Raw genomic sequence first — 22,781 nt, 5'->3', positions numbered from 1 at the left:
TACTAGTCTTTAAAAAAACAAAAAATTAAAAACAAAAATAAAAGAAAAATGCATGTAATACCCTAATAAATCAATCAAAAAGTCAAACAATTGTAAGTGGAGCTGTTAATGAGTAGGGGAACCATCTGTAGATTGTGAAGTTAAGTGGATACTGTGCTGTAGAGTGTGGGTTTTTTTCTTGAGGACTATGGAGAATCCCTGGAGGGTTTTGAGCAGGTGGGTGATGTCACATTTTTTCAAAAGCTCACTCTGGCAAGCCTATGAGGAGAGGATCAGAGAGCGTTAAGACCCAAGGCAGCCAGATGTGGTAGTGCCTGCCTGTAGTCCCAGGTACTCAGGAGGCTGAGGCAGGAGGATCGCTTCAGTCCAGGAGTTCTAGGCTGTGGTATGCTATGCCAATTGAGTGGTGCTATGCCATCAATATGGGGACCTCCCAGGAGTGGGGGACCACCAGATTGCCTAAGGAAGGGTGAATTGGCCCAGGTCAGAAATGGAGCAGTTCAAAAGTCCTGTGCTGATCAATGGTGAGCTCATGCCTGTGAACAGCCATTGAACTCCAACCTGGGCAACTTAGTGAGACCCCGTCTCTTTAAAAAAAAAAAAGGCCCAAGGTACACAGACAAGGCTGAGGTCTGCAGTAGAGGCCCATGCATGCCTAGATCTCAGAGGGTCTCCTTTTCTCACTATTGCAGTTGTGAGTGCAGAGGTGGTCAGATCCCAAGAAGAATGGGAAGCTGTGGACACCATCCAGCCGGAGACAGGTAACTGCAGGAATGGTGCTGTCTCCCCATAGCCCCTCTGCCAGCAAAGGCACCATCTATACGTGTGGCAAATGTTTCTGTGACTCTGGGACTAGGAGACAGAATTACTGAGAGTGCTCATTTTAACTATATAACATAGGTTACAATCTCTTTCAAATCCTAAGATGATGACATTGTACCTCTGGAGGAAACCAGAGTGAAGGCCATGGAGAAAGGGCTACCATCCCTGTCCATCTTCCACCCAACTCTGAGAGAAGACAGGGTTGACCTTGGTTAGGGCAGCTTCTAAAGAGTGGTGAGGTTGGGCAGGAGGATGGAGACAGGGCCCCTGTGTAAGGCTGCTTAGGTTGTTTACTGCACAAGGAAGTCCCTGGGGATGGGAGCTGAATTGTCTCCTGTTTCTTTCTAAGAGGTTTAGATGAAGCCACAGGAGGATAGAACTAGGACCTATACCTAGCCTGAGCCTCTCTTGAGCTCCTGGAGCCTAGTGAATAGTATCAGCCATCACCTATGTTGCTAACTGATCAGTTAATTCCCTATGGGCTATAACAGAGGTGTGTGGTTGGGGGTTCCTATACAGGGTGTGAGAAGGGAAGAGTGGAAATTAGGAAAGGCCCCTAAACAAACTGGTTGTGTGCTCTTATGTGGGTACCCACCCCAGGCAGTGACTTGCCTCCTCACAGATGAGAAAATTTAGGGATCTCTTTGTGGGACAAATCTGTCCCATACTCATCACAGAGGTTGGCCTAGCAAGACTGAGTAGCCTAATCCAAAAAGTCAGGCTTGCAGATAATGCCAGCCTTTTCAAAGAAGATTGTAGCTATAGGTGTCTGATGTTCAACTGGAAGCCAGTGCTTGGCTTGGAGGTGTCAACTGGAGGCCCTCAGTAAATGTTTTCCCATAGAATGCCTCCTATAAATCCTAGCATGTCTTCCCTTTTGCCACAGGGAGCCTGGCCAACTCAGAACAGCCTGGGCAGCTAATCTCCTTCACTGAGGCCCTGCAGCACTTCCAGACTATGGACCTTTCCTCCTTGAAGGTATGATGGTAGTGGGGTTTGGGGTCTCAAGCAAACTGTTTTTTCCCTAGGAGCCAAGCTTCTATCCCACCAGGATAGGGCACTGAGCAAGCAAGATGGAAGCCTCCAGCTGAGGGCTCTATCTCCCCTACGATCTTGGTGCCCAGGATCGTGGGTAGCCTAGGACCCATGCTTCATGTGGGGCCTTGGTAGCTTTTGTGGGACTATGCCCTTAGAGCTCCTGTGGCCCTGTCATTCAGGGCCTGTATAGCTGTTTCTCTACTCTTCCCTTCTAGGAATAGGGACATCTAGAATCAAGTACTAGGTAGCTCCTTGCAGAGGAAAGGCAATCTGTTCAGGGAGCTGAGTAGTTCATGGCCAGGAAAGTCTTCCATTCCCTCAAGGAACCAGAAGGTATTTAGGAATTTAAGAACGATATAAGTTGGAAAAAGAAGGAATATTTGGGGGAATAAATGCTGGGGGTGGGGTGGAGGCTGGGCATAGTGGCTCACACCTGTAATACCAGCACTTACAGAGGAGGCTGAGGTGAGGGGATCACTTGAACCCAGGAGTTCAAGGCTGCAATAAGCTATGATCACACCTGGGCAACAGAGGTGAGACCCTGTCTCTATAAAAAAGGAAAAAGGCTGGGGAGCTTTCTGGGACATATTGAGTGACAAGTAATATGTTTAGAGAAATGTGATTTCAGATCTTCAACCTAAAACGTGGCTTAAGGGAGACAGACTAAAAAGATAGAAACCAGGTTTTTTTAATAGAACACAGGGAGCCAAAAGCTACCTAAATCAGAATATTCTAAGGCCTACAGTAGTGACCTTGAGCCATGAGAAGCCAGCATGACCTCATTAGGAAGTGCTGATTGTGACCAAAAGATTCCAGCTACCTCTCAGATTCATCTAACTCCAGTGAGTCCCCACCTCCTGGGAAACCCGTCCTGGCATTTGTCTGACTGCCTGGGGGAGTTGGGGGTGTATAAGTCTGTGGGAATCAGTGGAATAGCTAGTTCTGGAAAAGCCCAGAGGACTAAATGCAAATAATGGCTGATAATACCTGGCTTGGGGGATGTCTCTTTCACCTTGTAAAAAATCTGGGAGCTGGAAGAGCCTGGCTCTAGAGACTCAACAGGTCTCTCGCAACTTTTGCCTTCTTTCCCTGGCCCAAAGACCAGCCACAGAGGAGAATTACTTTCTGCAAGCACTGCCCCTGGTCTGAGCCTGATGGGAAGTTGGTTAAGGCAGATGAACTAGCACTCTACCCATTGCCTGCAACTTCTTCTCCAGAAAAGAATCCAGCCAACTATTCGAAGGACTGGGCTCGCCGCCCTCCGACACTACCTCTTCGGGCCTCCAAAGCTCCACCAGGGCCTTCGGGAAGAAAGGGACTTGGTCCTGACCATTGCTCAGTGTGAGTGCAATGTGAGCCCACAGGGCAGTGGCTGCATATATGGTCAGGCAAGGCACTGTTTTCTGACCCTCTTGCTAAGGCTAAACCAGGAATCTTGAATGTCCCATGGTTGGTGGGTGAGAGTGGGAGCTGAGAACGGGGTGTCTTGAGCTCAGTCCAGATCTCACATTCTCTGAAAAGCAGCCAGTCCTCTCCTGAGGGGCAATCTGGCAGAGTGTGGGTGTGTTTTGGGGCAGGTGGCCTGGATAGCCAAGACCCAGTGCATGGCCGAGTCCTCCAGACCATCTATAAGAAGCTGACTGGCTCCAAGTTCGACTGCGCCCTCCAGGGAGACCACTGGGAGGACCTGGGCTTTCAGGGTAAGAGGGAGGAGTAGCTCATCTTTTACATGCCTCTGATTCCAGGACTGGAGTGAGAGGCCAGACCGTCCTCATCCAGTGCTAAGAGGGAGAAGATCTCGGGGGAGCATTCCAGGAGGAGGGTGCGGCAAATGCAAAATCCCTGAGGGGGCGCTTGCTTGTTCTGCTTAAAAAATAGTGAGAGTAGGTCAGGTGCCGTAGCTCACGCCTGTAATCCCAGCACTTTGGGAGACCGAGGAAGGCACATCTCTTAAGGTCTGGAGTTCAAGACCAGCCTGGCCAACATGGTGAAACCCCATCTCTACTAGAAATACAAAAATTGGGGTCAGGCGCAGTGGCTCACACCTTGCCCAGCACTTTGGGAGGCCAAGGTGGGTGGATCACAAAGTCAGGAGTTCAAGACGAGCTTGGCCAGTATGGTGAAACCTTGTCTCTACTAAAAATACAAAAATTAGCCGGATGTGATGGTGTGCACCTGTAGTCCTAGCTACTCAGGAGGCTGAGATAGAAGAATTGCTTGAATCTGGGAGGCAGAGATTGCAGTGAGCGGAGATTGTGCCACTGCACTCCAGCCCGAGCAGCAGAGTGAGACTCTGTCTCAAAAAAGAAAAGAAAAATAGAGAGAGTGTGGCTAAGGTAGAGACGAAAGTGACAGGAGAAAAGATCACTTTGTGGCCCTTTTAGGCTGTTGTAAACATTAAGTGATATCGAAAACACTGAAGTGCTGTGACTTAGAATCTGGCTTGTTTGGGTTTTTTCCTCTTTTTAAAAAAATTTATGAAAAGTTTATCATATTATTTTATTTTCTGGGTGAAACAATTATTTCACCGGTTTTTGGATTGTTCTATTTTTTTTCAAAACCATACCAAATTATATTTGTATAGAATAGGAAAATATCTTCATTTTGAAAGGAAACTTTAATAAGGCCAGGCACGGTGGCTCAAACCTGTAATTCCAACACTTTGGAAGGCGGAGGCAGGCGGATCACTTGAGGTCAGGAGTTCAAGACCAGTCTGGCCAACATGGTGAAACCCCATCTCTACTAAAAATACAAAAATCAGCTGAGTGTGGGCATGCGCCTGTAATCCCAGCTACTCGGGAGGCTGAGGCAGGAGAATCGCTAGAACCTGGGTGGTGGAGGTTGAACCCAAGATCGCACTACTGCACTCCAGCCTGGGTGACAGAGCAAGACTCTGTCTCAAAAAAATAAAAAATAAAAAGAAACTTTATATGCCTGTAATTAAATGGTGGTCTGTTGGTTTGGCAGCATGGTTAAGTCTCTGTTCCCTCCCTCATCTATCATGTAATTGTCTTAAATGTATCCTCTCTATATGTTGAGAATTGCACCAGACAATGTTAGGATTTTTGTTTCAATTAACAAATGTAATTTTTTTGAGGAGGGGTTCTTGTGAAGAACCAGAAAACCTGCTAGACAAATTATAAAAGAGCTGTGACACTGCAACAAACATAATTCTGAAACTCTGAAGAAAAAGAAAGATCTGTTGTATTTACTCTTTTTCCATTGTTCGTTCTTCCTTCCTAATACTCCAAAGTTCCCTCTTTTATTTGTTTTTCTATTTCAAGGACTTCCTTTAGTTGTTCTCTTAGGATAGGTCTACTGGCTATAAAGTGTCTTTGTTTTCCTTCATCTGAGAATGTCTCAATGTCCCCTTCCCTCCTGAATCCTCTGGATATAAAACTCCATGTCAACAGTCCTTTTTTTCAGTACTTGAAAATGTGCTACTTCCAAGCCTGGTGCAGTGGCTCACGCCTGTAATCCCAACACTTTGGGAGGCTGAGGCAGGTGTATCACAAGGTCAGGGATTCAAGACCAGCCTGGCCAACATGGTGAAACCCCGTCTCTACTAAAAACAAAAATACAAAAATTAGCCGGGTGTGGTGGCATGCACCTGTAATCCTAGCTACCTGGGAGGCTGAGGCAGGAGAATTGCTTGAACCCGAGAGGCGGAGATTGCAGTGAGCAGAGATTGTGGTGAGCAGAGAGCATGCCATTGCACTCCAGCCTGGGCAACAGAGCGAGACTCCATCTCAAAAAAAAAAAAAAGAAAGAAAGAAAAAATGTGCTGCTACTTCCTTCTGGCCTGCATAGTTTCCAGTGAGAAATTAACTGCCATTTGAATGATCTCTTTCTTGTAAGTAAGGAGTTCATCTTCTCTTTCTGCTTTCAAAATCTTTTCTGTGCCAGCCATGGTGGCTCACACCTGTAATCCCAGCACTTTGGAAAGCTGAGGCAGGAGGATTGCTTGAGACAAGGTGTTCAAGACCAACCTGGGCAACATTGTGAGACCCTATCTCTAAAAAAAAAAAAAAAAAAAAAAAGTTTGTTTTTTTGAGATGGAGCCTCTCTCCATTGCCCAGGCTGGAGGGCAAGGGCACAATCTCAGCTTGCTGCAACCTCTACCTCCCCAGTCAAGTGATTCTCCTGCCTCAGCCTTCCAAGTAGCTGGGATTACAGGCACCCACCACTACACATGACTAATTTTTGTATCTTTAGTAGAGATGCAGTTTCACTGTGTTGACCAGGCTGGTCTCGAACTCCTGACGTCAAGGGATCCTCAGCCTCCCAAAGTGCTGGGAGTACAGGTGTGAGCCACCATCCCTGGTGAGAAAAAAAATTTTTTTTCTTTTTATTTTTATATAGAGATGGGGTGTCACCATGTTGGCCAGGCTGGTCTTGAACTCCTGCCCTCAGGTGATCCACCCATCTCGGCCTCCCAAAGGGCTGGTATTACAGGCATGAGCCACCGACACCAGAAAAAATTTTTTTAATAGCCAGGTGTAGTGGCTCATACCTGTAGTCCCAGCTACTTGGGAGGCTGAGGCAGGAGGATTGCTTGACCCCAAGAATTCAAAGCTGCAGTGAGCTCTGATTGTACCACCACACCCCAGCCTGGGTGACAAAGTGAGACTCTGTCTTAAAAGAAAGATATTTGCTTTGTCTTTAGTTTTCAGGAATTTAACTGTGATGTTAAATTTCCTTGAATGGATTTCTTTGGGCTTCTCCTGCTTGAGGTTAGCTCAGCTTCTTGAGTCTCTAGGTTTGTGCCTTTTGCCAAATTTGGTCAATTTTCAGCCATGATTCCTTTGAATACTTTCTTCAGCTCCACACTTTGTCCTCTCTTGTGGGATTCCAATGATGTAAATGCAATCTTTGTTCATTTTTTTAAATCTTTGTTATAGCCTCATAGATCTCCAAGGCTCTGTTCGTTTTGGTTTTTGTTTTTCTAGCACTCTGTTTTTCACATTGAGTAATTCTATTGTTATTGTTCATATTCAAGTTCACTGATTCTTTCCTCTTTTGTCCCCATTCTCCTGTTGAGCCCATCCAGAGAGTTTTTAGTTCTAGTTATCCTGTTTTTCAGTTCTAAGGTTTCCATTTGGTTCTTCATATCTGCTGTTTCTTTACTGAAACTTTCTATTTTTTCACTTTTTCAAAGTGTGTTTGTTCATAATTGCTTGCCAAAGGCATTTTATGGTAGATACTGTAATGGTTACTGCCGAGTTTAAAATGAGGAAACTGAGGCCAGTATAAGAACAATCAGATGCCAATTTATTTATCTCCCGGGCGTGGTTCTGTGGTCCTAAGGAAAGGGGGCCAGAGAAGTCGTGCTTGACTTCTCAGGGCAGGGGGTTTTATGGGGGTTAGAGGGGGGCTGGCCTAGGATGCATGGGGTGGGCTGCCATTGGGTAAGGCTTGGCGGGATTTCTTCAATTTTTGCAGGTTCAGATGTATAGCTTAGTGCTGAGAGTGCACAGTTTAGTGCTGAGGTTCAAATGCATAGCTTGGTGCTGAGAGTGCATAGTCTAGTGCTGAATATAGACCTGGGGCAGAATGCAGAAGTGGGCAAGGGGAGCCCGCATGGAGGAGCCAGATGCTGAGTAATGTGTTCTGCCTGATAAACTGTCATCAGGCATAGAGAGGGGTGGGTGTTGTTCATCCAGCTCTTAGCAAGGCTATTGGCCTTACAGATACTATAGTCATTTTCTATCGTTGCTGTAACAAATTACCACAAACCTAGTAGCTTAAAATAACACAAATTATTATCTTACAGTTTCTAGTTCAGAAGTCAGACTCAGGTATCACTGAGAACTTGTGGTCAAGATCAAGAAATAACTATCCGACCAGGCGCAGTGGCTCACGCCTGTAATCCCAACACTTTGGGAGGCCAAGGTGGGCAAATCACGAGATGAGGAGTTTGGGACCAGCCCGGCCAACAGAGTAAAACCTCATCTCTACTGAAAAAAAAAAAAAAAAAAAATTAGCCTGATGTGGTGGCCGGCACCTTGTAATCCCAGCTACTTGGGAGGGTGAGGCAAGAGAATCGCATGAACCCAGGAGGCAGAAGTTGCAGTGAGCTGAGATTGTGAACTGCACTGCAGCCCAGGCAACAATGCAAGACTCCATCTCAAAAAAAAAAAGGAAAGAAAGAAAAAAACTATTGAGAGTCATGGTGCTCTTTTTGGAGACTCTGGAAGATAATCCATTTCCCATTTCCTTGCCTTTTGCAGCTTCTAGAGGCCACCTCCATTCCTCTATTTTCAAAGCCAGAAACAGCATCTCTCTGAGCCCGATTCTTCACATCTCTTTCTCCAACTCTGGACTTTTGCCTTTCTCTTCCACTTTTAAGGACCCTTCTGATGACATTGGGCCCACCCAGACAATCCAGGATCATCTCCCTGTCTGCTAATCAGCAACCTTAATTCTACCTGCAATCTTAATCCCCTTTGCCATGTTATATAATGCAGTCATAGCTTCTGGGGACATGGTCATCATGGGGCAGGGGGATTATTCTGCCTACCACCGCTACTTTAAAATCCTTGTCAAATAATTCCAACATCTATGTTATCTCGGTGTTGGTGTTTGTTGGTCATCTTCTCTCATTCAAATTGAGATTTTCCTAGTTCTTGGTATAACAAGTGATTTTTTTATTGTATCCTAGACCGTTTGGGTAATCTGTTATGAGACTCTAGGTCTTATTTAAATCTTCTACCTTTAGCAGGCCTCCTCTGTTACTATGCTAGCAGGGTGAGGAGGGATGTCACCTTGTTACTGCCAGGTGGGGTGGAAGTCTACATATCCCACTTGGCTTGTGCTAATACCAAGTTTGAGACCAGCCTGGTGAACATGGCTGGTGGTGCAGGGATGCCTCATTTCTGTTCTCATGTGGTTTCTACATCGCAGAGGAGGCAAAGGCAGCTCCTAACATTGGGAAAGATAAAGTCCTAGCTCCCGACTCTGCCTTCTCTGACGCTACCCTGGTGGAGCTAAGGGATGCCTTATGGAAGGCACCCCTTCCAGGACAGGGTGGAAGTCTAGGGTCCCCACTCAGCCTTTGCTGGAGAAGAGTGGGAATGGGGCCACATCTTTCTCTGTGATATTTAGGTGTAGTAGGTGGATGTTGGCTAAAGCTTTCTGTCTTGCTGCACTGCCCCTTTCCCCACCCTTTGACTAGAGAGAGCAGCTTTCCTTGGGGCTTTTTGGTCTGCTCCCATTGGCATTTCTGAGTTGCTGTCTTTTCCAGCACCAATTGGGATGTATTAGGTAAAAAGAAACCCAGGAATTCATTAGAGAGTCATTTCTCAGCTCTCAAGATCCCTAGCTAGTCTGTCTTCCCTCCTTTCAGAGTCTTCTGTTTGTTTTATATGTTAATGTCCAGAGCTTTTAAAAGCTGTATTTAGCCGGCCGCGGTGGCTCACGCCTGTAATCCCAGCACTTTGGGAGGCCAAGGTGGGTGGATCACGAGGTCAAGAGATGGAGACCATCCTGGTCAACATGGTGAAACCCCGTCTCTACTAAAAAATACAAAAAATTAGCTGGGCATGGTGGCGTGTGCCTGTAATCCCAGCTACTCAGGAGGCTGAGGCAGGAGAATTGCCTGAACCCTGGAGGCGGAGGTTGCAGTGAGCTGAGATCGTGTCATTGCACTCCAGCCTGGGTAACAAGAGAGAAACTCCATCTCAAAAAAAAAAAGCTGTATTTAGTGGGAGGAATAGGCAGAAAGTGCATTGTTCATCTTGTTCCAGAACCATAAATTCAGGCTTTTTTGTAAAGGATCACTCTGGTTGTTTTGTGGAGAAATGACTATTGAGGGTCAGGCAGCAGCAAGAAAATTGACGGGGGAGGCTGCCCCAGGGTGCTGGGGTCCCCATTTGGTGCACAGCCCCTGCTTAGCTCATGAGAATGAGTCCCACAAGTGTGGCAGAAAGTGGACCTGTGCTGCTCATTCTCTGCTAGCCTGGGAAGAGGCTAGTGTCAGGGCAGCTTCCCACACTGAGCCCTTGAAGCACTGCTTGCTGCCACACCCTGTTTCCTTGTGGTCTCTGTTACAGGAGCAAATCCAGCCACAGACCTGAGAGGCGCAGGTTTCCTTGCCCTCCTGCATCTGCTCTACCTGGTGATGGACTCAAAGACCTTGCTGATGGCACAGGAGATTTTCTGCCTGTCTCGTCACCACATACAGGTGAGACTTTGGTGGAAAACCAGAAGAAAGGAAAGGGCTGTGGAGCTAGGACCTGAGTGGCCCAGAGGGCTCCCAGGACAGCTGAGACTAACCTGGAATGGCTTCCCCATCAGTCTGACCTGCATTGAAATCTGAGCTCTACCGCTCATGAGCTGTGTAGCTCAAGTGAGTTCCTCAACTCCTCAGAGCCATGGTTTCCGCATCTGGAGAATAGAAATCGTAGTGTGACCCCTGAAAATCTGAGGTATCAGTTAATTTAGAAAGTTTATTTTGCCAAGGTTGAAAACGCGCACCCGTGACACAGCCTCAGGAGGTCCTGACAACATGTGCCCAGGGTAGTCAGAGCACAGCTTGGTTTTATACGTTTTAGGGAGATGTGAGACATCAATTAACATATGTAAGATGAACATTCATTCAGTCCAGAAAGGCAGGACAACTAGAAGCAAAAGTAGGAGGACTCGAAGCAGGGAGGGGGATTCCAGGTCATAGGTAGATAAGAGATAAATGGTTGCATTTGAATTTCTGATTAGTGTCTCCAAAGGAGGCAATAAGATACACATTTATCTGAGAGAGCAAAGGGGTAACTTTGAATAGAATGGGAGGCAGGTGTGCCCTAAGCAGTTCCTAGCTTGAAAGTTCCCTTAGCTTAGTGATTTTGGGAGCCTAAGATACTTTCACATTTCCCCCCTTTTATTTTTAAAAATCTCTTAAAGAAAACATTTTAGAAAAAAATGAGTCTCTGATCTTAGGTTTCATCTGATCTGTCATGGCCAGGATGGTTTATTCCTAGATGGATAGATCCTGAGTTATTAGGAAAGTTCATTTTTAGAAGGTTGTAAAGTCTCATATCCTATGAAGGAGAAAATACAGAGAGGGAGAGAAACAACAACAAACAAAAGAATAATCCTGGAAAATCAATATAGGGCACATTACTCTGAAGTCTGTACATCAGTAGGTAGGTATAAAGGTGGCTTTGGTATGTAAATAGGTTGCTGTTATTTTCTTCTCAAGTTGTCTGGCTTTAGTTTGCAGGGCTTTAAGAAAGCACAGCTTAGTTTTCAGTGACTCCAAATTAGGAAAATGGAAAAAAAAAAAGGAGGAAAATAAATTGAAAACATTATTTTGAAGACTTATAACCAAGAAAAATTAAGATTCAGCCAAATTATAGAAAATTATAAAAATTAAAAAACAGGCAAGACTAGGATCTAACAACAGGTGTACTATAGTTTTTGAAACATAATTTTTCTTTCTCTGCACAACTGGAGAAACTGGTTATTTTACCAAAGAACTGTGATTCACTCTGGAAACATGTATTTCCTCTTCTCTTGAGGTTTCAAGATAAACCTGGGGCTCCTGGGCCTGTCGTAAAGTGACATTCTTTACTTAACATCAGTCAGAAACTCTGTTCAGGGACTGTGTACAAAAAATATGAGGCTAGTTTCCCAAAGGTTTTATTGGTTCCATAAATCAAATTGTATTTCTTAAAGGAAAACACACCGTTCTTTCCTTTAAGGAATAACCAGGCGGGCGCGGTGGCTCACACCTATAATCCCAGCACTTTGGGAGGCCTAGGCAGGTGGATCACGAGGTCAAGAGATCGAGGCCATCCTGGTCAACATGGTGAAATCTCATCTCTACTAAAAATACAAAAATTAGCTGGGCATGGTGGTGCGTACCTGTAGTGCCAGCTATTCAGGAGGCTGAGGCAAGAGAATTGCTTGAACCCAGGAGGCGGAGGTTGCAGTGAGCTGAGATCGCGCCTTTGCACTCCAGCCTGGGTAACAAGAGTGAAACTCTGTCTCAAAAAAAAAAAAGGAATAACCATTTTTTGGCAAAACAGCCAGTTTCTCCAGTTATGTCGTGTTATAAATGAAAACAGATTCTTACTGCATTTACGCAAATAACTGTTCTACGTTAAGAATACTCACAAATAGTTTCCAAATTCTGGATAAATCAGGTAGAGAGAAACAAATATGCTCCAAATTTTGTTCTTAGGAGTGTATTAAATTGTTAAAAGCTGTCAATAGGGGCCAGGCACGGTGGCTTACGCCTATAATCCCAGCACTTTGGAAGGCCGTGGCGGGTGGATCATGAGGTCAAGAGATTGAGACCATCCTGGTCAACATGGTGAAACCCTGTCTCTACTAAAAATACAAAAAATTAGCTGGGCATGGTGGCGCGTGCCTGTAGTCCCAGCTACTCAGGAGGCTGAGGCGGGAGAATTGCTTGAACCCAGGAGGCGGATGTTGCAGTGAGCCGAGATCGTGTCATTGCACTCCAGCCTGGGTAACAAGTGAAACTCTGTCTCAAAAAAAAAAAAAAAAAAAAAGCTGTCAATAGCTCAAAAGAAGTTTCAAGACTCTGAAAAACAAGACAAAGGATCAGCAATGTTTTAAGCAAAAGTCAAAAAAATTAGTTCAGTTCATGCAGTTAATTCCTGTTCTGCTTTGATATTCATGAACATTTTAGCTCTCCGTGAGTCTGAAAGTTTTTCCTCTATTCTGATGTCACAATCTCCAAAATTATCAGAAACCTGCATTCAAAAGTCCCTGTTGGAGTTTTATAGCTGATTATTATTATTATCTATTTGTAGACCAGTCTTGCTCTATTGCACGAGGTGGAGTGTGGTGGTGCGATCTTGGCTCACTGCAACCTCTGCCTCCCAGGTTCAAGTGATACTACTGCTTCAGCCTCCTGAGTAGCTGGGATTACAGGCAACTGCCAACATGCCCAGTTAATGTTTATATTATTAATAGAGACAGGGTTTCGCCATGTTGGCCAGGCTGGTCTCAAACTCCTGACCTCAAGTGATGTGTCCGCCTCAGCCTTCCAAAGTGCTGGGATTACAGGTGTGAGCCACCATGCCTGGCCTTTTATAGCTGATTATAAAACCACCCTCTAAAGAGGACCAAACAATACAGCAATTGTCCATGGATGACAAAAAGTTTTAAGGCAGCCATAGTCAAAGACACAATTGACAAGGAAATTTGTTACCTCTATGGCACACAATATTTTAACATAAAAATTATAATTATTACTGATAATGTACACTAAGTTATATCAGAATTATAGGAGTTTCCCATAATTTTGGAATACATAGCAATAACATATTTATATAAATACAGCCCAAAGAAAACTATACATCATTTCATGTTTGACAATGCTTTCTATAAATTTTTTTACCAAATAAGCCAAATTATGTCATTTTTGGACTTTAGGGAGCCTAATATCTTAAAGGATTAATTAGGTCAGAAAGCGACATAATTTATGATTTGATTTTGGAAAGTTTGTAAAATATCAAAAGTTTAAAACTTGATATCACAAACTAGGATTACAGGTCATTGTAAAATAAGTCATTCTTTTAATAAAAGCGATAACTCAAGGATTTCAAAAACAAGGCAAAACCTTTACTCCTTGAAAGAGGAGACTTGATTTTTCAAGCAGTAAGCCCTAAAAAAACAGCACGAGTGCTCACTTCAGCAGCACATGTACTAAAATTGGAACGATACAGGGAAGATTAAACATCGCATGTTCTTATTCATAGGTGGATGTTGAACAGTGGGAACACATGGACGTGAGGAGGGGAGCATCACACACTGGAGTCTGTTGGGCGGCTGGGGGATGCTAGGGGAGAGACAGCCAGGGGTGGAGAGGTTGGGGAGGTATAACATGGGGAGAAATGCCAGACACAGGTGACAGGGCATGGAGGCAGCAAACCACCTTACCATGTAAGTACCTATGCAACAACCCTGCATGATCTGCACATGTACCCCAGCACCTAAAGTACAATTAAAAAAACAACCAGCATGAAGCCAATTCAATTTCTTTCTCAAAATTTTGTAAACAATCTATAAAATTTTAATCTTGATCATGAAATATAATTTCCATAAGCCCTTTATAACCTTTATTAAGGAGTCGGTTAATGCTTCAAGAAAATCTTGTTAATCTGACACAGGGGCTTGTGTGCTGGTTTTACATCAGTGTGCCTTTGACGTGCATGATTAACATATAGAGAAACTGAACCTATTTTATCTTTCAAAAATCAGCTCTTGCAATCCCCCACACCCACATCTTCTGCAATAGTCCCTGGGCCTTGAGGAGTTAAGTAGCTTTAATTTCTGGCCCTGTGTCTTAGGAATGCAGTTTATTCTGATTGGCAACTTCTACCAGGCCAAAAGGTAAGGTTTTAATTACTGTCAATGTTTAAGATTTGGGAGGACATGGTGTCCTTTTTAGACCCAGGAGTTAAAGCCCTATAACTCACTGTCACAAGGACATTTTTTTTGTTGTTGTTTTTTGAGACCGAATCTTGCTTTTGTCACCGAGGCTGGGGTGTAGGCGCAGTCTTAACTTACTGTAACCACCACCTCCCAGGTTCAAGCGATTCTCCTGCCTCAGCATCCTGAGTAGCTGGGACTACAGGTGTGCACCACCACGCCTGACTAGTTTTTATATTTTTAGTAGAGATGGGTTTCACTATGTTGGTCAGGCTGGTCTTGAACTCCTGAACTCAGGTGATCCACCCGCCTCGGCCTCCCAAAGTGCTGGGATTACAGGTGTGAGCCACTGCACCTGGCAAGGACTTTAAAAGCACATACAGAAAGATACATAGACATAATAACCTTAATTTAAAACCAAGATAATTCAATTACTTATCTAGGGATGGGTCTTGGGCTGTAGACTGCTCTCTGCCATCCTAGAAGCAAGGAGGGAAAAAAATCTCATCTTCCCTGTTAGAAGTGAGCTCAAACTCCATAAAGAGTTACCCTCCTTCCATTGTCATGGAAACAGGAAATCTTGCCTTCCTTGTTAAAAGCAAGTAAAATTCAAAAGAAAAGGAGTTATATAACAAAATAAACTTTAGATCTTTTTTGTTTGTTTGTTTGAGAAGGAGTTTCACTCTGTCACCCAGGGTGGAGTGCAGTGCTGCAATCTCAGCTCACTGCAACCTCCACCTCCTGAATTCAAGCAATTCTCCTGCTTCAGCAGACAAAGATTTCTACGCCCAAATGTGAGGCATGAGGATAAATGAAATTGTAAGTGGAAGCACAAAAATGTCCAGGTCTGAGTTCCTCTGCTGTGCTTTAGTCAGTTTCCTAAACATAGCCTCAGTGCAGTGTTTTAGCTCTAAACAGTGCTTTTTAGGTCTGAGGGAACTGCTGAAGGAAAGACATTTAGATCTGAAATCCAAGTTTTTACTATTTTTTTTGATAAGTAGGCTTTTTTTTCTTTTGAGATGGAGTCTTGCTCTGTCGCCCAGGCTGGAGTGCAATGGCACGATCTTGGCTCACTGCAACCTCCACCTTCTAGGTTCAAGCAATTCTCCTACCTCAGCCTCCTGAGTAGCTGGGATTACAGGTGGCCCACCATCACACCCAGCTAATTTTTGCATTTTTAGGAGAGATGGGGTTTTACATATTGACCAGGCTGGTCTCAAACTCCTGACCTCAGGTGATCAGCCCACCTCAGCCTCCCAAAGTGCTGGGATTACAGGCATGAGCCATCATGCCCAGTTGATAAGTGGGCTTTTTAAGAATGTTCCTGAGAATGGATGAACACTAAGTTCGACTCCTTTGTTAATTATGTTGTTACCATATTCTTGTTCTCATATTTATTTTTAGATTGAAAGAAATCGACTGGGCTCAGTGGCTCATGCCTGTAATCCTAGCACTTTGGGAGGCCAAGGTGGGTGGATCACCTGAGGTCAGGAGTTCAAGACCAGCCTGGCCATCGTAGTTAAACCCCATCTTTATTTAAAAAAAAAAAAAAAAAGAGAAAAGAAAAAAAAGGAGAAAAAAAAGAAATCAAGGGAAGGGGTGATATTATGCAAGTATATATGATCATTAAATAGGCAATACATGAAGGTTCAGAGGTATACATGAAGGTCAGCAGCAATGCAGATCTCAGCTACGCATGCTGAGGCAAGAATAATGATGAACATTTGTTAATACCAACTTGGGCCAGATGCTATGCCTAGAATTTTGCACCTGTGATCTTAATTAATGCTCACAGCAACTCTGTGAGGTAGTAGTGGGATAAAATGTTAACTGTTAACAAAATCTGCCTCATAAGGCCAGGCACAGTCGCTTACACCTGTAATCCCAGCACTTTGGTAAGCCGATGCGAGTGGATCACATAAGATCAGGAGTTAGAGACCAGCTTAGCCAACATGGTGAAACCCCATCTCTACTCAAAATACAAAAATTAGCTGGGTGTGGTAGCACATGCTTGTAGTCCCAGCTATTTAGGGAGGCTGAGGCAGGAGAATCCCTTGAACCCAGGAGACAGAGGTTGCAGTGAACCAAGATCGTGCCACTGCACTGCACTCCAGCCTGGGCAACAGAGCAAGACTCCATCTCAAAAAAAAAAAAAAAAAAAAGGCGAGGCACCGCTCATGGCTGTAATCCCAGCACTTTGGGAGGCCAAGGCAGATGGATCATGAGGTCAGGAGTTCAAGACCAGTTTGACCAATGTAGTGAAACCCCATCTCTACTAAAAATACAAAAAAAAGTAGCCAGGTGTGGTAGTGTATGCCTGTAGTCCCAGCTACTCAGGAGGCTAAGGCAGGAGAATCACTTGAACCCGGGAGGCGGAGGTTCAGTGAGCCAAGATTGCACCACTGTACTCCAGCCTGGGTGACAGAGTGAGACTTGGTCTCGGGAAAAAAAAAAATCTCTCTCATAGAGTTGTTGTAATGATTAGTGACTTGACTCCACCTAGTGTGGCACTAGCACTGGATTTCCAAGACCACCCTCAAGTTCTATGATTCCTGAGAGACTCAAGGGACATCATGTATCCACATGTAGTTTTTTGTACTTTGAGTTCTGATTTACTACAATGGAAGCAAAATCAGCAAAGGGAAGAAGTGCATGGGACAAAGTCCAGAGGAAACCAGGTGCTAATGTCCAACAGGCCTCTCCCAGTGGAATCACACAGAATGCACTTCATTCCTCCACTGCCAAATTGTGCAACACATGTCAAATGTTGCCAATCAGGAAAGTTTATTAGACGTGCCCAGTACTCACGGTTTTCACCGGGTGCTGGTCATGTAGGCATCCTCTGCCTAGCATATGGCAAAATTCTAGAATCACAGAGGGAAAGCTGGTGTTCAGCATAAAGTATCTTTTTTGTGTTTGGTTTTTGAAAAAAATTTTTTTTTGTAGAGAGAGGGTCTCACCATGTTGTCCAGGCTGGTCTTGAACTCCTAGACTTAAGTAATTCATCCGCCTGTAATCCCAAAGCGCTGGATTGTGAGCCTCGGGCCCAGGCAGCATAAATTATCTTGTTTGCATGAGCAGTTGAGGAACAATGTTAGGGAATGATGGGAACCATCTCAAAATCCAAGTTCTCAGCTGTCAGCCATGGCCTGATCTAAGAATTGTTTGAGACTGAGGCTCTAAGAAGTCTCAGGCCTGTGTGTTAACTTTTTTCTGCACAGTACTCAAAGTTTATTTCCTTTTTGCTTTTGAGAGATGGGAAGGCTGAGTTTCTTAGAGGTTGGGTTTAAGAATGACACCTGAATTCCAGATCTTGACCTGGCTACCTGGTAGCCTTGAGAAGGCCAAGGACAAACAGCTACCAGGTAACCAGGCCAAGATCTGGAATTCGGGTGTCATGGAAGACCTTGAGAAAAATCTGTGTCTTGAAGTATCTGCTTTCTCTTCTTTAAAAAAAAAAAAAAGAAGAAGAAAGAAAAGAAAAATCTCTGTGGAGCCAGAAGACCTTCTGTAGTCTAGCACTGCCCAGAAGAACCTTCTGCAGTGACAGAAGTGTTCTAGATATTGGAAATGCACTATCCAGTATAGCAGCCACTAAGCACATGTGACTACTGAGCACTGGAAATGTGGCTACCGTACTAAGGTAGTAGCTACCACCACTAAGCTGAATTTTTATTTGTTTTTAATGTATAATTCATTTAAATAGCTACATGCAGCTGGTCACCACCATACTGGACAGTACAGTCTATACCATAATGTAATAGATTTTTCTTCTCTTGGGAAGCAGGTGGGATAAATAGACCTTGGCTCTTGTTCTGTACTAAGGAACGCACTGGTCTATGCGCTCCTCTCACTGGGTGTCTTTGTATATGTGCAACAGAGGAAAATAACATGTCATGTCTGCAAGTTCCCTGGAAAAAAGCCCTTTCCATTCAGATATTATGCAAGCTTGGTTTCATTGTTATTAAAGAAAGGAGCTTGCCTGACTAAAAATAGAGCATTAAAGCTGTCCCTCTAGGGGATTCTGAGGCCCGTCCTGGTGACGCCCCCTTGCTGGACTCAGGCTGCCTCCTCTCCGGGTCTGACCTGCACAGCCCATTCTCAGACCTCTGTGTTATGGAGAGATGGGGTGTGCCCGTAAGTCAGGATGAACTTCTACCCACGTGTGTCTTCTCTGTCTGCCTTAGGATGAGATGCTCATGAGCAGTCAGACAACCAGAAGCCCAGAGAAGGGTAGAGGAGACTTAAAGAAACCGTAGGGCTAGTTAGAGCACTGAGCTCTCTCTTCTGTCTTCATCCTGACGCCAGGAGGTGATGTGGGCCAAGGGGGTGAGTCTGCTGCAGGCCAAGGAGAGCTCATGGGTCAGGATGATGAAGAGGCTGGGGAGCTAGCATGGGTGTTATACACAGCAGCTCTGGAGCAAATAACCTCAGTTGGTATCCTGGTTCCCATGCCTTAGGAAAGTTACTTAAGGTCAGTGAGCCTTAGTTCCTCATCTGTAAGATGGGAAGAAGATTATTGTGAAAATTAAGTGGAAGCAATAATAAGATCGGCTGTTGCCTCTGGAGCTGTGCTTGCCTGTGAGCCACACCAGGCTGCAGATGACAGGAAACACGGTGAGAGCTGGAGTTGCTGCTGACTGGGTGCCCCCTCCATTTCAGCAATTCCCTTTCTGTTTGATGTCCGTGAACATCACCCGCATTGCCATCCAGGCCCTGAGAGAGGAGTGTCTCTCCAGGTGAGTCCCCAAATGCCAGCTGGTTAGAGTGACCCAGCAGAGCCTGGTTCCTCCCCACTCTGGCTTCATTTTCCACAGCTCTACTTCACCTGCTGGCTCCTGGAGGGCCTGGACAAAGTCCCCATGCACCATTCTCCCTAGGACGTCTCCTCCCACCCCTGACCTTAGATGTCAGGCTCCTGGGGAATGGTGGGGGCATCCTGGGTTTGGGCTGGCTCCCTGGGGAAATGGGGAGGAAGGGTGGGAGGGCACCCAGCTCTCAGCCTTCATCCACTGCTGAGCAGGTCACCCCCACTTGTCCTGCAGAGAGTGTAATCGGCAGCAGAAGGTCATCCCCGTGGTGAACAGCTTCTATGCCGCCACGTTCCTCCACCTCGCACACGTCTGGAGGACACAGCGGAAGACCATCTTAGATGCAGGCTTTGTCCTCAAAGGTGTGCTCTTTCTTCTGGGGAGGCCTAGGCTCCCCAGTGTCCCTGGTTCAGAGAGCCCAAAGTGGTTGCTAGACTGGTTTGGGCTACAGTTCTTCCCCATCCACACTTTCTCAAATTCCAGCTTACCAAAATCTTCATCACCCACCCTCTGGAGCCTGCTGGGTCTCCTTTCTCTGCCCCTACTGTTGCCCTTTTCTGGCCTTATACTTATGATGAGCATATATTCTGATCAAAAATTGGGAGCCAGGGTCCAATAGTTGGACTATTCAAAGTTGCAATTGTCCAGACAAGGTAGTGTGTGTGGCACTTGTGGCTGTATCTGGCTCCCCAGCTGACCTCTCTGGTAATGTCTCCATCTAAGGCTTTTACCTTTTTCTCTATGGGATGGGGGTTGAGGGTCCTCCCTAGAGCTGCTAGGCTTGAGACCCTGACTATTGTGTCACCCAGAGCCCCCTCAAACCTTCTGCTCCCCAATTCTCTCTGTTGCAGACTTGGAAGTATTGGCCAAGAAGAGCCCACGGCGACTTCTCAAGACCCTAGAGCTGTATTTGGCCAGGATGTCAAAGGGACAGGCCTCCTTGTTGGGAGCACAGAAGTGCTACAGGCCAGAAGTCCCTCCCTCCAAGGATCTCACCTTCACAGGCGTATGTGACCTGCAACCTCAGTCATCCGAAGGCACTGGCTGATCTGACCCCCGAGACAGATAGAAGCTTAAAGGCTGAGCTGTAGGGGCTTTCAGAGGGTGAGTGGAAACCATGTCAGGAGCCTGGCTGGGCCACACCCCTTGCTGTCTTAGCAGATGAGATATAGGAAGCTCCTGGGCTTAGCTGTGGAATGCCAAGTACCCTCACCAGCATGGGACAAGAGGGGCAGCTAGACTTCACCCCCTCCCTGCAGACCTGCCTCCAGAGCAAGGAGAATTCTGCCCTCATCTGTTAGGCTCCAGTCTCCGGGGTTGAGTTCCAGTGTATCCCTCTGGGAGTGATTGGATCATGAGGTCGTATGGCCCCATCTGGATGTTCTGCAGATCCCCACATAGAAGGAGATTCCCAAGCAGAGGCAGCCAGAATTCTAACTCCTTCGCAGCAGCGAGGCTTTCAGGTGCCGGGTGTCTGTGTTGTTAGAACTCATAGGAAGAGGGCAGTGACAGCAGCCAACAGGGGGCAGCATGACCCAAGCAAGGGGCCTGAGGCCTCAGTGAGGGTGTAGCACAGAGGTGCCTCACCAGGCAGGTGTCAGGGCCCCTCTGGAGTTTCTGGCCATTCACTTACCCATCCTCTTCTCCCCATCTCCCGCTCCATTGTTTATGATGGAAAAATGGGCATTTGGCTACATATCTTTAACGGCTGCTCCATCTTAGCCCCCAGAAGCTGGGGCTTCCTCCTGTAGAGGTAGTGCATGCCCCATGATGGGTTTCTGGCCTAATTGAGGAAAGGAGGTAATTCACACCAGCAGTTTTCAAATAAAGGAATTGTTCTAATTAAGTGTCCCAGGTATTTTTTTCCAAGACAAGTCTTTTACCATCCTGGGGCCCTATTGTTCCAGGTCCTGGTTAAAGCCAGGCACACCCAAGGGTGAAGGCACAGGTGGGTTCCAGCCTGCTCATGGGCTCCAGGAGACAGAACGTTGCCTATGCTGTGGCAAACCCTGCTGAGTTCATAGGATGTCCATCTTCCACTATACTTAGAAGCCTAGAGACTCGTTGCAAGCTCTAGCCAGTGGATGAGGTAGCCCAGCTGTTGTTGATTGACTGGTATAAGGCATCCGCAGTGTTTTTCCTGTGTTTGCTTCTGGGGAAGGCTGGCACTTTTGGTTCCTTCACAAGTGTCTCCAGGCCAGGGTACCTGAGCTGGGGACTAGGGGGCAGGTGAGAGCCCTACTATGCTGCCTTCTGTCCTCTGGACTCCCTCAAGTGGAGCTATGGAAGACTACTATCTATCCTGCAGGCCTCTCCAAGTCTGACCCACTGCCGGGGAGCCATCACAGAGGTGAAGAGAGGTGGCCACCCAGGTGTTGAGGGGAACTCCTGATTGCTGCTAATGGGATGCCTCAGTGTGGGACTGGTAACCTACCCCATAGTTTGCCTTGTGTTGTCTGCCTGACCTGAACTAACCCTTCATTCCCGACACTTCCTCTAGTCTGGTCCTGCTATGCTCGGCATAGGTTGGAGTCGGAATGCAGGGAAGAAAAGCTGCAGCTCCGCCTCCACTTTGGAGCATTAGGTTGGGTGGTTCTTCCCTCTGCAAGGCCCTTTTTTCCCACTTCCCACCCTGTTTAGTTTCCCCTAGATGACAGAGTACTCACAGCTTCAGATCTTGGAACATTAGCAGTATGTAGTCTGGCAAGTTTTAATTTATAGTTCTGTTAATTAACTGGTTGTGAGGGGTACCTGAACCCTATGAAAGGAGATGCGAAAATCTTTTTTTTGAGATGGAATTTCACTCTTATTACCTAGGCTGGAGTGCAATGACGCGATCTCGGCTCACCGCAACCTCTGCCTCCTGGGTTCAAGCAATTCTCCTACCTCAGCCTCCCGAGTAGCTAGAACAACAGGTTGCGCCACCATGCCCAGTTGTTTTGTATTTTTCGTAGAGACAGGGTTTCACCATGTTAACCAGGATGGTCTCGATCTCCTGACCTCGTGATCCACCCGCCTTGGCCTCCCAAAGTGCTGGGATTATAGGCATGAGCCACCACGCCAAGCCTTTTTTTTTTTTTTTTTTTTTTTTTTTTTTTAAGAGATGGGGTTTCACTATGTTGGCCAGGATGGTCTCGATCTCCTGTCCTTGTGATCCACCTGCCTTGGCCTCCCAAAGTGTTGGGATTACAGGCGTGATCCACTACACCCAGTCCTAAAATCTTTTTTTTTGAGACAGGGTCTCTCTGTCACCCAGGCTGGAGTGCAGTGATACCATCTTGATTCACTGCAACCTCCACACCTACCCAGCTCAAGCCATCCTCTCACTTAAGCTTCTCAAGTAGCTGGGACTACAGGTGCATGCCACCATGCCCAGCTAATTTTTGTATTTTTGGTAGAGATGGGGTTTCACCATGTTGCCTAGGCTGGTCTCAAACACCTGAGCTCAAGCAATCCCCCTGTCTCTGCCTCCCAAAATGCCAGGATTAAGGCATGAGCCACTGTGCCCAGCCACAAAAATCCTAAATCAGTGTATATTTATCAGGAAAGGGCCTAGGCCTTTCATAGGAGATCTAAAATGCTCCCTAACTCTACAAAGGTTGTCAGAACCACTAATGGAGTGCAACCTTTATTTGCTCCCCTTTAAAAAAATCATCCGTGACGCCTGTTCTGTGTGTAGATTGTCAGGTAGGGCTGAGACGTCTGTGAAGA

General features: G+C 45.9%; 1 protein-coding gene and 1 non-coding gene across 17 annotated transcripts in view; one reads left to right on the top strand and one right to left on the bottom strand.

Annotated features, from left to right (window-relative positions):
* Positions 1-20,912, top strand: part of ELMOD3 (ELMO domain containing 3) — a 34,728-nt gene extending 13,816 nt beyond the window's left edge. For 10 of the 16 annotated variants that reach the window (XM_017964204.4, XM_078348994.1, XM_017964202.4 and 7 more), the window contains 8 exons: positions 693-761; positions 1,709-1,800; positions 3,078-3,201; positions 3,438-3,560; positions 9,912-10,042; positions 18,922-18,998; positions 19,305-19,432; positions 19,922-20,912. In XM_017964204.4, coding sequence (XP_017819693.3) covers positions 693-761; positions 1,709-1,800; positions 3,078-3,201; positions 3,438-3,560; positions 9,912-10,042; positions 18,922-18,998; positions 19,305-19,432; positions 19,922-20,118 — 941 coding nt within the window. In that variant the 3' untranslated portion in view covers positions 20,119-20,912. The remainder of the gene's footprint in view (positions 1-692; positions 762-1,708; positions 1,801-3,077; positions 3,202-3,437; positions 3,561-9,911; positions 10,043-18,921; positions 18,999-19,304; positions 19,433-19,921) is intronic. The other 6 variants (XM_078348999.1, XM_078348995.1, XM_078348998.1 and 3 more) reach the window with 1 other exon arrangement.
* LOC118147587 (U7 small nuclear RNA) lies at positions 4,959-5,019 on the bottom strand. The gene has a single exon (XR_004734031.1). It is a non-coding gene; the product is annotated as a U7 small nuclear RNA (small nuclear RNA).
* Positions 20,913-22,781: the final 1,869 nt, after the last annotated feature.

This window comes from Callithrix jacchus, chromosome 14, assembly GCF_049354715.1.
Source record: "Callithrix jacchus isolate 240 chromosome 14, calJac240_pri, whole genome shotgun sequence".
Classification (NCBI taxonomy): Eukaryota; Metazoa; Chordata; class Mammalia; order Primates; family Cebidae; genus Callithrix; species Callithrix jacchus.
This window is presented reverse-complemented; position numbering and strand designations above follow the sequence as displayed.